The sequence below is a fragment of the Protopterus annectens genome, chromosome 6.part1 (genome assembly GCF_019279795.1).
Source record: "Protopterus annectens isolate FY-2018-M chromosome 6.part1, PAN1.0, whole genome shotgun sequence".
Taxonomy (NCBI): Eukaryota; Metazoa; Chordata; order Ceratodontiformes; family Protopteridae; genus Protopterus; species Protopterus annectens.
Genome location: NC_056738.1, coordinates 58,706,890 through 58,723,910, shown reverse-complemented (window position 1 = coordinate 58,723,910; position 17,021 = coordinate 58,706,890). Strand labels below are relative to the sequence as shown.

Below are 17,021 nucleotides of genomic sequence, written 5' to 3'. Positions count from 1 at the left end.
TGACACCAGAAGCTTAGCCAGTTGTTGAAGTCAATCATTTTGTCCTTGTACTGCGGTATCATTCTGGGTGATGGCAGGATGCTACTCAGGGCTAGGGTCATACCTGCCTGGGCTACAAGATTGGAGAGTTCTTCCATGTCTCTTTTCAAGTAGTCCAGGGAGGTATGTTTCAGGTGATTCACACCAACATGGACAATGACAAAGTCATATTTGTACTTGTTGTGGAGTGACCTGAGTGCATGGGTTATGTGGCGGATCCTGGCACCCGACAGGCAGCTGACAGCAACCTTCTCCTTGTTTAGCCTGGTGAGTGGGACATCAGTGTACCTGACTGTAGAGTCACCTATGACTAGTGTGTTGGGTACGTTGTTTTGCCTTATTGGCTGTGGTTGAGTGGCACACAGTCTGTGGGCTATGTGTCATTTAGGTTGTGTTGGGGAATGGAGGTTGTTTGCGTTTCTGCTTTGGAGGTCTCAGTTGCTTAGACAGATTATTATTGAGAGCCTCTGAGAATGTTTTTGTGTTACTTTATGTGGATTCTGGTGGTGTAGATTTAGTGAGACTATGTGATGAGTGTGGTATGGTACAGATATTTACCTTTTCCTCTTGACTGTCAAGTTCAGTCTTGGTTGGAGAGAGCTTTACCTCCAGTTTGGCTAGATAAGTGCATCTCTCACAGGTTGTAGTGTTGGGTGGTAGGAGGAGAGGGTTATTTGTGTACATGAGGCAATTTCTACATTGTCACAAGATGCCCAGATTCATCAAATTGACAGGAGACAACACTAGGAGCTGACCCTTGGACATGCCTGAATAAAAAACTATTTTCCTCTAGGTAAGTGAGGAAAGTGAGTACAAGAGCTGCTTTTCTCTAAGCAAGTGAGAAAAGTAAGTACAAAAACTGTTTTCCTCTAGGTAATGTGGAAGGTTGAGTGTTATAGTAATTCATAGCTTATTTAGTGCTTACAAGTTCTGAATAAGTGCTAAGCACGAATAAGCAAATTTAAGTTGCAAAACTAAGAATCTGTATCTGCAGTAGACAAGTTACAGGACAGAAACAAGTACAAATGCAGGCTTTCAAATCAGAATTTTGAGAGAGATGAAACAGATTGCCCATACGGCCAGTAACTACAATTTCTGGGCCAGAACCACTCCTTATGTGGTAGACAGGTTACCTAGTACTCACCACTCCCATTGATAAGCTAGAAGGCTTCCCTCCAACACAGAAAGGCTTGGGATCTCAGATGCTTCTCCCAAACAACTCCCACTCCAAACCTCACAAACCAGACTATACTGCAGCAACTACTCTGCCTCCATCCTTGCTCTTAAAATAAGTGAATCTCCTGCAAAATAACCTAAAATCCTCCTTCCCCACCTTCAGATCTGAACTTAAAAACTTCCTCCACACAAATCCAACTGTACTTAGCACACATCAGGCCACCCACACAAGGACCTCTCAACCTCTAGTCTTAGTCTCTCTTAGCTACTAATACCTCTTGACTTCATCACTTCTGTCCAGAATCTCATTACCCAGTAGCATTTCAAGTATGATGTAAACATATCATGTAAAATGTGCATTTCTGTCATAATTGTTGCTATATGTATTAATTGCTTCTGTACAGCTTTTGTTGTATATATTGTTACTTTCTGTTCTGTTTTGATATGTACAACTTACTGCTTCTCTGTTAACTTTCTGTCTTCTTTGTGAATTAATTCAATCGGGCAGTACTTGCAAGTGATCAGTTGTGATGAGTGTACTATCCCAGTAAACCAATGTAAAATAAAATACAAATTATCCAAAAGCATCCCTGAAACACATTTGCTTGAATGGGGAGCAGGTCAGAAGTCTGTATTTAGACCAAGAACAATGCCTAGATACAAAGCAAAGTTCAGTTTCTCCAGACCCTCCTTGAATGACACAATTATCCAAATAAGGATAAATTTGAAGTCCCTTCAGTCTTTGGTATTAAAACAGTGAAACTGGACATTTTATAAAACACACTGGGCATAGTAAAAAGGCAAAATGCAAGGCATTTGAAACTAAGACTTTTCTACCTAGAAACTCAGAACTTCCACGTTGGTCTTCAGCCCTGGGTAATAGAAGTAGGCGTTCTTCCTTTTTGGAGTGTCTGGAAAGATAACTTGTTTATGTTTCACAGATTTAATTTAGGGCTCTACTGATTTTTCTTTTTCATTCCTTATGACACACCAAAATCAAGAGAAACTCTACTCATTGTTCTTTGACTGTAGCAAGTTCTATTGCTAAATTCTCAGAAGGTTTGGAAAAATAATATTAACAATGCAATGTTTAAACACTCTTTGGAATGTGAAACTTCTAAGTTTCTGTTTGGTTTATTAGAAGTCATTCCCCAAGATTTGAGAGGTGGTTCCTGGCAAACAAAATTGGAATATAGGGAACTGATCTGGCAATTACACCTGGGTGCATCGCATGGACTAGGACTCATTGACCAAGTGTCCATTGTTCCAATATTAAAGTTGAGGGCTAATAATATTTAATACGTATTTACACATTCATTTCTTGATTATGTTGATATCATTACAACTGAAATTATCTATTTTCTATTACAATTATTTATATTTTTATGAATAGTTATACTTTTTAATGATTTTAACATTGAAGGTTCACCAAGATTGCATGTATGTCTTTAGTAAGTGTTTTTCTGTGATTGGGTGACATGGTGCATGTAATCTGTATGATGGAATATTTAAATCTGTGAATTTTTATCTAACATAGTTCTGATGAAGTCCTGTTTGCTTATAGGGATGAAAGCGCTTAACCATTTAAATTTTTTTATGGGTTTGCTTGGCATTAAATTATGTTTTTTAACTTATTTGCTCTGACGCTTGCTTTTTAGTACTGTTAACTGATTTGGATGTTGTAGGTGTAGGAAGACACAATGTGAGCCTTTTACTGTTTTTTTGGACACTTTTTATGTCTTGTTAAAGGAACAAAAGCGCAATAGAAGGACTTGGATGGGTATAACTGTTTCTTTAAGAAATATTTGATGTAGTTTACTTAGGATGGAACTTGTTCATTTGTAAACTGAAAAAATCATGGCATTTTTGTGGCTCCAACACAAAGCCAGCATTCTGTCAAAAAAACAGTATTAATATGTCCAATGTTTGCATTTTAAGGGAAAAAAATGTATTTATGTGTTTGCTTGACTGAAGTTAAAGGCATTTGTATCTATTTGTTGGTGTGTTTGTTTGTTTATTTATGGATATTTGGGCGCATACATTTGATAACCGGGTAGCTGTGACACTCCGTCAACCCTTTCCAGCCAAGCTTAATGTTGACTTGCCAAAGGTAATTTCTGTAAACATAAAAAAAAAAACAAAAAACGAAGAAACATTCACCAAAATTACCTTTGGTGAACATCCAAGGAAACTTAAATATACCATCTCCAAGGCTGCACAACAGTGGAGAAAGAAGCAAATTCCACTGTCAGTGAATGTAGCTTCAGCAAACTTACTTTGATTATTTCATGTTTGCTGAAACTACCTTTGATGATCTGACAGATTCCCTACTGTAACATTTGTTTTTCTCTTTTACCCAGGTTGTGGTTAAATAGGGTCTGTAGACCAGTCCACCTACCCAGTTAATGCATCAAATGAATCTGTCATTTAATGACTTTTGTTAAAACTTGATATTATTTTTTTTTAAATTAGAGCCATATCCATTATACCTTGCTACTTTTTATAGTCATGTCTAAGGCTGATACGTCTTGGGGAGGAAAGATTTTTTTCCACAACGACTTTCATCAATGAATGTATATTGTCAATCATTGGTCCATCACATAGTTGACTGAGACCTCAGTAATGTAAACCCCACTTCTGCAGATATTCACAAAACCAAGGCAGTGCAAAGAAGGGCAAGAAATGTGCAGTATCTCACTAAAAGACATATGAAAAGAAACTTAAAGCATTTATTGACTACAGCTAGAAAGAAACGAGGATACTAGCTGACATTTCTCGCACATTTAAATACCGAAAGTTAATTAAGAGAGGTTTATCGAAGCACAAGATGAAGATGCAGGGAGGATGATTTGGAGGTGTTGTTAGGGAGCATTTTTACATTTATTATGGCAGGATTGTGCAGCTTTCTTTCTGAGAAAATTACGAAAAAAAAAAAGGTTGAGTTGTAGAATTCATGGAACTAAAACTTATTAGCTGTGATGGGATTCAAGAAGAATCGAGTACTGGATAAAATGTAACGACATCCTATTTTGCAAGTAAGAAAACAGGAACATTATCTGTCTAGCTGCATATTTATTTATCTTATTTTCTTCGTCTTTATGTATTTTATTTAATAATAGATTAAGAAAATCAAGCATGTTGAATGGAAAACAGGAGAAAGTCAAACTGGGGCAGTGCTGGCCTAAAGTAAATCTCCTTCAAAATGACCTCCCCCTCAAAATGTCATTTAGTAAGTGTAGTAAGACATATAGAAAATTAATGATATAAATGAAAAACAAATGTCACACATACAAAAAAAAAAAAACTTAGGAATTGGTATTAGCTAGAAAGCAACACTTGCTTAGTTCATAATGATTTTTTTTTTTATTTCTACTACTCTTTGGACCACTGTTTGTTTGTCTGGAGAATTTGAAAACTTTACAGAAATTCAACCAAAAGGATGGTGAAGTTGCTGTGGAAATACACTGATATTTGTTTTAACTTGCTAAGGAATTGTAGAAAGTGAGACGTCGCAGTTAACTCATCACTGCCATTAAACATTTGATGGAGTGGGTAGGGCACGTGGACACTGAATATGGGAGAAGGAGAAAGAAAAGGTTACCTGCAGCATCACATGTCTTGTTTGCACCCTTATTATTTGCTAGGTTAGGTATAATTGTTTTATCTTTTCAGCATAATCTTTGGATAAGGGAGTGGATTCTTGATAATTACATATGGCAGTGTATACCACAGTGATAGCTGATACAGTGCAGTTAAGAAGTTTTATGAAATTTCTTTTCTCCTTAGTAACTAATACAGTTTATGTAGATATTTTTGTGGTACAATGCTCCTATTTATGTCCTTTAAGAAACAGTATTTATCAGCTGCATAGCTTAAGGCATCATAAATTAATGAGCTATGTTTATTTTCCAGGTGTATTCCTATCTGGTGGAAATGTGATGGCCGGCGAGATTGCACAGATGGCTCGGATGAGCCCCCTACTTGCACACATCGCTACTGTCAGGTTGGACAATTTCAGTGTAATGATGGAAACTGCACAAGTCCCTACTTACTTTGTAATGGTGTTCCAGACTGCCATGATGGATCTGATGAAGACATGGTACTTTGCAGTAAGTTGAACGTTTTGCATTATAGCCTTGCAGCATTGTGTTTTTTTTTTTTTTTGGTTCATTTTCTGTATGCTGTGTTTTCTCTGTGAAGTTTGCATTCCTTCCTTGTTCCATGTTGTTTTTTCTGCAGTGTCTCTGGCTTCCTCACACATCACAAAGACACGTGGAAAGCTGTACTTTTGATGCTTCTAATTACTCTTAGGTGTGTGTGTGTGTGTGTGTGTGTGTGTGTGTGTGTGTGTGTGTGTGTGTGTGTGTGTGTGTGTCTGTGTATCCAACAGTGTAGTGGTTCCTCCCTTATACCTGTTGCATTCTAGCAGAGGGTTGGACTGTCCTGTAACCCTGAACCTTAATAAAATTATATTGAAAATGGATGGATGGATCTAAAAACTAAATTTATGGTTGGAAATATAAGATTTCAGATAATAATATGCATTTTCAAGACTATATATAAAGTTGTTAACTTAGGATTCAACTTTTTAAGTCTATAAGTCACATAGAGGTGAGGTGCAAGACTTCAGACCATAATAGTTTTAGTACAGGTGCACTATATACTTGATTTTAGCAGTAATCAGTTCTTTGTTTAATGTGTAAAGTGAAAATCATATATTTTATTAACATTCATAAAAAGGAACAATCAAATTTATTACATAAACCTAATGTAATTGAAAGTACAAAACACATTCATTTGTTTTCACATCAGTAATATTTACATAAATGAAGGTACGAAATATTGTACTCAGTTGACAGTCAGTATTACAGGATTCACAGATGATTGCTTCTTGTTTTGTATAACAGCAACCATAATCCATTAGCAAGTTATACCAATTGGTTCATCCTTGAGAGATTTTCAGACTCCATTCACTTGGTACTGTATGAAGTGAAAGAGAATGATGTTCAGTGTTAGCAGCACGCTGATGTTGTTACCTATTATGTCCACAGTGAATCACCAGTGTGACACCCATCAATGGCAGTGCAACAACAAACGCTGTATCCCAGAAGCCTGGCAGTGTGATGGTAGCAATGACTGTGGTGACAACTCTGATGAGGACCCCACGCACTGTGCCACTCGGACATGCCGCCCAGGCCAGTTTAAGTGTAACAATGGCCACTGCATCCCGCAGACATGGAAGTGTGATGTGGATAATGACTGTGGGGACCATTCAGATGAACCGTACGATGAGTGCAGTAAGTAGCAGACATTCTTTGTTGGGAACTACTTGAGGGCTATTAGAACTCAGATATAAGCTGACCATCCAGACTGTATCGCCTCACAGTGCAAGTTCTGTTACCATTTACATGCTTAAGTGTTTAACTGAAGTCCTTTTGTAGTTCTGAACATGAACTGCTGAGCATATACCAAAATGTAAATTATATTTCATGCATGAAGAATGCTTTATTTTGTAATGTAGGCATGGTAAAAGACAGACCACTGGGTAACAGAGGTGATTTTTTTCTGCAAATCTGCATGCAAACTCATTCATTGGTCCTCATTTAATTGGGGGAGCTGATGTCCCTGATTGCCTGTTTATATGTCAACCAGACTCAGAAACTATCCCACATGCACATTTTGCTAAATTGTGGAATCTTACAAAAGGTAAGACGGGAGCTTGCCCTGTTCACATAGAAATCCGAGAACAAAGGACCTCTATAACATATTTGTTGAGAATATTTTTGTATGCCTAAGGCTGTTTGTAGAAATACAGTAAAAGGCTTTGAGTGCTCGATGCTGGCATACATCATACAGTTCAAGTTTTTCTTCTTCTTTTTCTTTTGGTTGCTCCTGTTAGGGGTCATCACAGTGGATTATCTGTTTCCATTTTTTCCTGTCCTGTGCATCTTGCTCTGTCACACCAACCACCTGCATGTCCTCTATCATCACATCAATAAACTTTATCTGAGGCCTTCCTCATTTCCTCTTACCTGGAAGCTCCATCTTTAGCATCCTTCTTGCAATATAGCTAGCATCTCTCCTCAGCACATGGCCAAACCAATGCAATCTTAACTCTCTCACGTTGTCTCCAAACCATCCAACCTGAGCTCACTCTCTAGTATACTCATTTCTAATCCAGTCAATCTTCGTCACACCCAGTGCAAATCTTAACATATTTAACTTTGTCACCTCCAGCTCCAACTCCTGTCTTTTCATCAATGCCACCGTTTCCAACCCATATAACATAGCTGGTCTCACTCCCATCTTGTAGACCTTCCCTATGACTCTTACTGGTACCTGTCTATTACAAGTCATTCCTGACACTCTTCTCCATCCACTCCACCCTGCCTGCACTCTCTTTTTCACCTCTCTTCACACTCACTATTACTCTGAACTGTTGAGCCGAAGTTTTTAAACTCATTTACCTTTACCAGATTTACTCCCTGCATCCTCAACATTCCTCTGTCCTCCCTCTCATTCACACACATATATTCTGAATTAGTCCTGCTGGCCTTCATTCCTCTCCTCTGTAGAGCATATCTCCACCTCTCCAGGGTCTCCTCCACCTGTTCCCTACTCTCACTACAGATCACAATGTCATCTGCAAACATCATAGTCCACGGGGACTCCTGTCTGATCTCGTCTGTCAACCTGTCCAACCCCATTGCAAATAAGAAAGAGCTCAGAGATGATGCTTGATGTAATCCCACCTCCACCTTGAACATATCCGTCATTCCTACCGCAGACCTCACCACTGTCACTCTACCCTCGTACATATCCTGTACCACTCTTAAATACTTCTCTGCCACTCCCAACTTCCTCATACAATACCACAACTCCTCTCTTAGCTCCCTGTCATATGCTTTCTCTAAGTCCACAAAGACACAGTGCAACTCCTTCTGACCTTCTGTATACTTCTCCATCAACACCCTCAGAGCAAACATCACATCTGTAGTACTCTTTCCTGGCATAAAACCATACTGCTAATCACTAATCATCACCTCCCTTATTAACCTAGCTTCCACTACTCTTTCCCATAACTTCATGCTGTGACTGATCAATTTTTATCCCTTTGTAGTTACCACACCTCTGCACATCACCCTTATTCTTAAAAATTGGCACCAATACACTTCTCCACTCCTCAGGTATCCTCTCAGTTTCCAAGATTTCTTTAAACAGTCTGGTTAAAAACCTCACTGCCATCTCTCCTTAACACCTCCATGCTTCCAAAGATATGTCATCTGGATCAACAGCCTTTCCATTCTTCACCCTCTTCATATCTGTCCTTACTTCCTCCTTGCTAATCTGTTACACTTTCGGATTCACTATCCCCACATCATCCAACCTTTTCTCTTTCTCATTCTCGTAATTCATTAGCTCCTCAAAGTACTCTTTCCATCTGCTCAACACACTCTCCTCGCTTGTGAGTAAGTTTGCCCTCATTATCCTTTATCACCCTAACCTGCTTACATGTCTTTTCTTGCTCGGTCCCTCTGTCTAGCCAATCAGTACAGGTCCTTTTCTCCCTCCTTAGTGTCCAACCTTTCATACAACTCTTCATATGCCTTATCCTTAGCCTTAGTCACCTCTCTCTTCACCATACACCTCATTTCCTTGTACTCCAGTCTACTTTCTTCATCTCTCTGACAATCCCACTTCTTTGCCAACTTCTTCCTCTGTATACTCTTCTGTACTTCCTCATTCCACAACTAAGTCTCCTTGTCCTCCTTCCTTTGTCCAGATGTCATACCAAGCACCTTTCTAGCTGTCTCCCTTACTACCTCTGCTGTGGCTGCCCAGCTATCTGGTAACTTCACTGTCACAAAAAAGTGTACCAAACTAAATTTATTAAAAGTGCAAATGCTTTCAGGTTCACAACAACCCTTCCTCAGTGCAAATTAAAATGCATTTATCACAATTCCTTTAAAAACACATATTCATTACAGCACAAGCAATAATAATCCATACCCAGTTAAACAATTTGCATGTAATCAAGTATAATTTTAAACAACACTGTTTACGTTTAATAACTGGATTGCCCCAACCAATGCATTAGCTAAACATATTAATGAGAATGGTTCAAAACATATTTTTAGTTTAAGGGTTATAGATATGGTAAATAAAAGTATGAGGGGTGTGATATAATTATGAGCTTAAAGTATATGAATGGATTCTATAGCTACAGGCTGATCACCCCCCCTGGCATTAATCAAACAGCTACCAGTTCTTGCAAGTATATATGTGTGTGTGTGTGTGTGTGTGTGTGTGTGTGTGTGTGTGTGTGTGTGTGTGCGTGCGCGCGCGTGTTCATGCACGCAAGTGTGTATGTGTGTAGTAAGGTGCCTTTACCAACAAGATCCATGGGCCACTAGGGAAAAGACTATTGCCATCAGGTCTCAGAGTGCTAGTGTTACCTGGAATACAATTCTGAGACATGACGATGACAGAAATAAGGTCTTTCTTATTGCGACCATAGCTGTCTCCCAATCTCATTTTCTCACCGTCATAGTAAATGATTTACACGCAGAAGGCAATTACTATGAGCAGTCAGACTTTTTTTAATTCTAGGGATTGATATGTATATATTAACATATGCTAAGTATTCTAACTGTGAGGTGAGGTTGCTAAATATTGTTGGTAAAGAAATACTTCTTTAACCCTGAGGTTCGCATACCCTCAGAGATGGAATTGCAGTAGTGTGGGTGAGAGTGCAAGGGATGTGTTCCCCTGGAAAAAAAAAGTTTACTTTGAGGACTTTCATTTTTAAACTGAGAATTTATTGCTACCTTCTTTGACTTAGGTGAAGTGTCGTATTAGTTTGTTTGATGACTTGCCATGAGCACAGTAAAGCAAGCATCTCATTCAAAATAGTCTAAAACTGAGTACAGAATTCCTTTGACAAGACCAAACAGCTGCCATTGTTTCATGAAAAGTTTGTTCGTGTTTGTGGTTACCACCTATATCCTTTTGATGTCATAATGTTTCATTTTTTCTTACGTCCACTCTTCTAGAAAACACTGCTTCACATTATAACAGCCAGGGTCACTTTGCTCATGGTGCACGTATTCTATTTTCATATAATTCTAAGTAAATGTGCATTACCCCATGGTTTGTGTTGGAATAACTTCTTATATTCCGTAATGCAAAAAACATATCCTTCTTCCAACTCTATCTTATACTTAATTCCTGCCTCTCCAGTAGTGATCTACATAATTCTTCGCCTGTTTTGATTATTCTTTACAAATTTAACTGCATTAAGTAATTTTTTCTATTTGCTTCAGTTTTGTCTAAACCTGCTTGACATCTGCATCCATAGTTTTGTATATATGTTATGACTGTATCTATATTTTGTATATATGTTATGCCTGCACTCGTAGTTTTGTACATACGTTATGATTGCATCCACAGTTTATGTATGTTTTGTATATATGTTATGACTGCACCCACATTTTGTATATATGTTATGACTGCACCCACAGATTTATATATATGTTATGAGTGCACCCACATTTTGTATATATGTTATGACTGCACCCCCATTTTGTATATATGTTATGATTACACTCCTAGTTTTTCATATATGTTATTGGATCCACACTTGTGTATGTACGCTATGACTACACCCACATTTTGTATATATGTTATGACTGCACCCACATTTTGTATATATGTTATGACTGCACCCACATTTTGTATATGACTGCACCCACATTTTGTATATATGTTATGACTGCACCCACATTTTGTATATATGTTATGACTGCACCCACATTTTGTATATATGTTATGACTGCACCCACATTTTGTATACATGTTATGACTGCACCCACATCTTGTATATATGTTATGACTGCACCCACATTTTGTGTATATGTTATGCCTGCACCCACATTTTGTATATATGTTATGCCTGCACTAGTAGTTTTGTACATATGCTATGATTGCATCCACAGTTTCGTATGTATGTTTTGTATATATGTTATGACTGCACCCACATTTTGTATATATGTTATGACTGCACCCACATATTTATATATATGTTATGACTGCACCCACATTTTGTGTATATGTTATGACTGCACACACATTTTGTATATATGTTATGACTGCACCCACATTTTGTATATATGCTATGACTGCACCCACGGATTTATATATATGTTATGACTGCACCCACATCTTGTATATATGTTATGACTGCACCCACATTTTGTGTATATGTTATGCCTGCACCCACATTTTGTATATATGTTATGCCTGCACTAGTAGTTTTGTACATATGCTATGATTGCATCCACAGTTTCGTATGTATGTTTTGTATATATGTTATGACTGCACCCACATTTTGTATATATGTTATGACTGCACCCACATATTTATATATATGTTATGACTGCACCCACATTTTGTGTATATGTTATGACTGCACACACATTTTGTATATATGTTATGACTGCACCCACATTTTGTATATATGCTATGACTGCACCCACGGATTTATATATATGTTATGACTGCACCCACATTTTGTATATATGTTATGACTGCACCCACATTTTGTATATATGTTATGATTACACTCCTAGTTTTCTATATATGTTATGACAGCACCCACATTTTGTATATATGTTATGATTGCACCCACATTTTGTGTATATGTTATGCCTGCACCCACAGTTTTGTATATATGTTATGACGCACCCACATTTTGTATATATGTTATGCCTGCACCCACATTTTGTATATGTTATGACGCACCCACATTTTGTATATATGTTATGCCTGCACCCACATTTTGTATACATGTTATGCCTGCACCCACAGTTTTGTATATATGTTATGACTGCACCCACATTTTGTATATATGCTATGACTGCACCCACGGATTTATATTTATGTTATGACTGAACCCACATTTTGTATATATGTTATGATTACACTCCTAGTTTTCTATATATGTTATGACTGCACCCACATTTTGTATATATGTTTTGATTGCACCCACATTTTGTGTGTATGTTATGCCTGCACCCACAGTTTTGTATATATGTTATGACTGCACCAACATTTTGTAGATATGTTATGACTGCACCCACATTTTGTATATGTTATGACGCACCCACATTTTGTATATATGTTATGCCTGCACCCACATTTTGAATACATGTTATGCCTGCACCCACAGTTTTGTATATATGTTATGACTGCACCCACATTTTGTATATATGTTATGACTGCACCCACATTTTGTATATGTTATGACTGCACCCACATTTTATATATATGTTATGACTGCACCCACATTTTGTATACATGTTATGACTGCACCCACATTTTGTATATGTGTTATGACTGCACCCACATTTTGTATATATGTTATGACTGCACCCACATTTTGTATATATATTATGCCTGCACTCGTAATTTTATACATTTACGTTATGATTGCATCCACAGTTTCGTATGTATGTTTTGTATATGTTATGACTGCACCCACATTTTGTATATATGTTATGACTGCACCCACAGATTTATATATATGTTATGACTGCACCCACATTTTGTATATATGTTATGACTGCACCCACAGATTTATATATATATGACTGCACCCACATTTTGTATATATGTTATGACTGCACCCACATTTTGTATATATGTTATGATTACACTCCTAGTTTTCTATATATGTTATGACTGCACCCACATTTTGTATGTATGTTATGACTGCACCCACATTTTGTATATATGTTATGACTGCACCCACATTTTGTATATATGTTATGACTGCACCCACAGATTTATATATATGTTATGACTGCACCCACAGTTTGTATATATGTTATGACTGCACCCACATTTTGTATATATGTTATGACTGCACCCACATTTTGTATATATGTTATGACTGCATCCAAATTTTGTATATATGTTAAGACTGCACCCACAGTTTTGTATATATGTTATGACTGCACCCACATTTTGTATATATGTTATGCCTGCACCCACAGTTTTGTATATATGTTATGACTGCACCCACATTTTGTATATATGTTATGCCTGTACCCACAGTTTTGTATAAATGTTATGACTGCACCCACATTTTGTATATATGTTATGCCTGCACCCACAGTTTTGTATATATATGTTATGACTGCACCCACATTTTGTATATATGTTATGACTGCACCCACATTTTGTATGACTGCACCCACATTTTGTATATATGTTATGACTGCACCCACATTTTGTATGACTGCACCCACATTTTGTATATATGTTAAGACTGCACCCACAGATTTGTATATATGTTGTCACTCATGCTTGCCATCCTGCACCATTTGCTTTGGCATTATTTGTTTACTTCATTTTTCTACTTTAATGGTCTTTCAGTATGGCCCTCAGTATGTCATTTGTTGCATTCTTTTCATTTAAGCAACATGTAACAGAATAACGTAAGAATGGATCACACCTACTGCAAGCTCGCTTTGTAGAATTAACAGACAGTTTGTAAGCAGTATATTTACTAACATCTTGTTATCATTCTATAATGTCTTTCACTACTCCTTACATGTAACTGTTATATTTAATACTTAGTGGAGTAAGAGACTTTCTTAAGAAAGCAATATTGTCTTTGTGGTTCTACAGTGTTTTCAGTGTACAAATCCTTAAACAAATCTCTCTAGTCTTTCTCCAAGATTACATTTTTTGGGCATGTTTGTGCAGCTCTGCCATATAGTCCAAATATTTTCATATCTGTTTTGATCAGCAGTTGAAAGGATTAAAACCAAATGCATTTAAAACAAAGTAACTGGCGCTTGTTGACGACATCACCACAAGCGCCACAATGTTGCTTAAAGGGGCAACGATGAAACTTAAAAGGGCAACAATAACAAGGAGAGCGGGTGAAAACAAATACATAGTATGCCCTGTAAAACTTATATAAAAGAATAAAAACATTCTAAATGAAATGTGAAGCTGAAAAGTTGTATATAGTAAATATCAATAAACAAGAGCAACTAAATGTACTACTGCATCGGGTCACCTAACAGGAGCAAGCAATATGAAAAAAGCTACATATCAAAGGAAATCAATATGTTAAGGTTGCTATTACTTTAAACTATAGATGGAATAGAACATTCAATGGGCTTAACCCTAGCAAAGCAATATATGCAACATTATTCACTGTCCTTGGAGCTGACCAATGGGATAGGTTGGTACGCCACTAAGAGTAAAAAAGTATTATCTAAGGTAGCTCTTATATTTAAGAATAGCAGCAATATTACAGTTTTCGTTTAGCCCAGGAAATGAAAAGGTGTCCAGTTGGAGTTGCCATTCGAGCTCATGAGTCTCAACAATGAGAGATTGTGGGCCACCTCTGATATCCATGCTGATATGGTCAATGCCCATGAACAGGAAGCTGTGGCCGCTGTTGTTAAGAATATGTTTTGACAATGCGTTGTTGCTTTTCTTATTGTTGATAGCATAGATGTGTTGGTATATATGGTCACAGAAGCGTCTATCCGTTTTACCAACATAGAAAGCTGCGCAGCATTGGCAAAAAAGCTACGTATACTATGGCCTTCGTTTTACAATTAATTTTGTGATTGATGAAATATTTCCTCTCCCCAATGATGAAAGAGTTACCTACTCGCAGGTATCTGCACAATTTGCAACACCCACAAGTAGATGTGCCCTTTATTCTCGTCAAGTGATCACATTTCATGTTTCTCTGTAAAATATCTTTAAGGTTATTACCCCTCCTATACGTGAAAATAGGAGATAAACCTAGCCTATCGTGTAGCCCCGAATTCATGATAAAAAACCAGTTCTTCCTCATAATGGAACAAATATGCCTTGAGTTTGTGTTGAAGGCAGTAATAAAACTGGCCGAGAAGTCAGGGTCCTTATTGGTGTCCACAACAATAGTATCCTGCCCACAAGATGGGTCCAAAGGCAATGGATCCAATGTGTCTAATGGTCTTCCACTTGGCGAGGGGGGAGAGCTAGAGGAGAGAAGAGGTGTAAGAAAACCCTCCAAGCGTTTAGAGGAGACTTCCACAGTCAAATCAATGACCAAGTCTACCGGGTATCCTCTGTTTAAGAAGAAGTCTTTAAGTAAGGCACATTCTTTTTTGAAGACTTCATCGGTGCTGCACATACGGGCTGCCCTCACTAGTTGTCCCTTCACGATCGACCTCTTCTGTTTCCAAGGGTGAGAGCTTGAAAAATGCAAGAAGGAATTGCAGTAGGTAGTTTTCCTAAAAATGGAAGAACAAAAATTGTTGTTGAAATTGTCCTTTACCAGTTGTACATCCAAGTAGTCGATGACAGAGGAAGAGAAATGGTGTGTGAAACTTAAAAATTCAGTTGTGGAATTCATATATGAAATGAGTTCCAGAGCTTCCTCTTCACCTCCTTCAAAAAGGATGAAAATGTCGTCCAAAAATCGTGTGTAGATTTTTGAACAACTGAGAAAAATAGGAGAATTAAATAGGAAAAATTTCTCCCAGTAGGCTACAAATAGATTTGCAACACAACTGCCACACGGGGAACCCATTGCAATTCCTTTCTTTTGCAAGAAGTATTGATTGTTGAAAATGAAGAAATTAGAGGATAAGACAATGTCAAGCAAGACAGTGACAATATGAATGTCATTACTGGGGGCCCCATGTTCCCGTAGCATGAGTTCAATCCATTCAACCGCTTCTACGTGAGGGATGGAGGTGTACAAATCCACCACGTCTATAGTCAGGAAATTAAGATCAGCGTTGAATTGCACATCATTAATCGAGTTGAGGAACGCCCAAGAGTCTTTACAAATCTGCGGGATAGATTTCAAATATCTACCAATGATATTATCAATGATACGGGCACAGGGGTGCGTGATAGAACTTCTTCCGTCAACTAGTGCCCGCATAGGTGGATCTGAAAGGCTCTTGTGAATTTTGGGGATCCCAAACATGACTGGTACTTTAGGCATGGTGATGTCAACAAAATTGTAAGTATCAATGTCAATTCTGCCTTCCAGGAAAAGATCCCTGAAATACCCTCTAATTCTTTTATATGCAGTGGACAGCTCGTTCAAGGATGAAGTGGCATAGGCAGGGGAATCGAGTACCCTCATCATTCTCCTGGTGTAATCTTCCTTGTCGAAGATAACTAGACCACCTCCCTTATCTGGTTTAATGACTCGGACAGCTTTATCGCAGAGATTGTTCAAGCTTGCGACTTGATCCTGGGATATATTCCTTGTTGAACTTGAGTTGCGATTGTGGAAAAATAAGTGTCTCAGGTCAAGTTCACAGGCGCTTTCAAAGATGTGAAGACCAGGATGTAAAGGAGGGTTGAATGAACTAGTTAATTTCAATTTGTTGTCCAGTGCAGAAGATTCACTATTGAAAAAAACTTTTAAGTTTAATTTCCGCACATAAAATTTAAGATCCACCAGTGTTTTAGCTAATTTAAATTGGTGGTCGGGTACAAAATTTAACCCTTTTGCCAAAAGTTCAACCAGTTCTTGGTCAATCAAGGTATTAGAGAAATTGTAAATGTGGAAGTCGCCTTTAAGATTAGAAATGACATAAAATTTAAGATCCACCAGTGTTTTAGCTAATTTAAATTGGTGGTCGGGTACAAAATTTAACCCTTTTGCCAAAAGTTCAACCAGTTCTTGGTCAATCAAGGTATTAGAGAAATTGTAAATGTGGAAGTCGCCTTTAAGATTAGAAATGACATGAGGCAGGTTGTCGTCACCAGAAATG

General features: G+C 37.7%; 1 protein-coding gene across 1 annotated transcript in view; it reads left to right on the top strand.

Annotated features, from left to right (window-relative positions):
* LRP2 (LDL receptor related protein 2) overlaps nt 1-17,021 on the top strand; it is a 1,335,386-nt gene that overhangs the window by 970,232 nt on the left and 348,133 nt on the right. The window contains exons 55-56 of the mRNA XM_044075346.1: nt 5,128-5,324; nt 6,267-6,512. Coding sequence (XP_043931281.1) covers nt 5,128-5,324; nt 6,267-6,512 — 443 coding nt within the window. The remainder of the gene's footprint in view (nt 1-5,127; nt 5,325-6,266; nt 6,513-17,021) is intronic.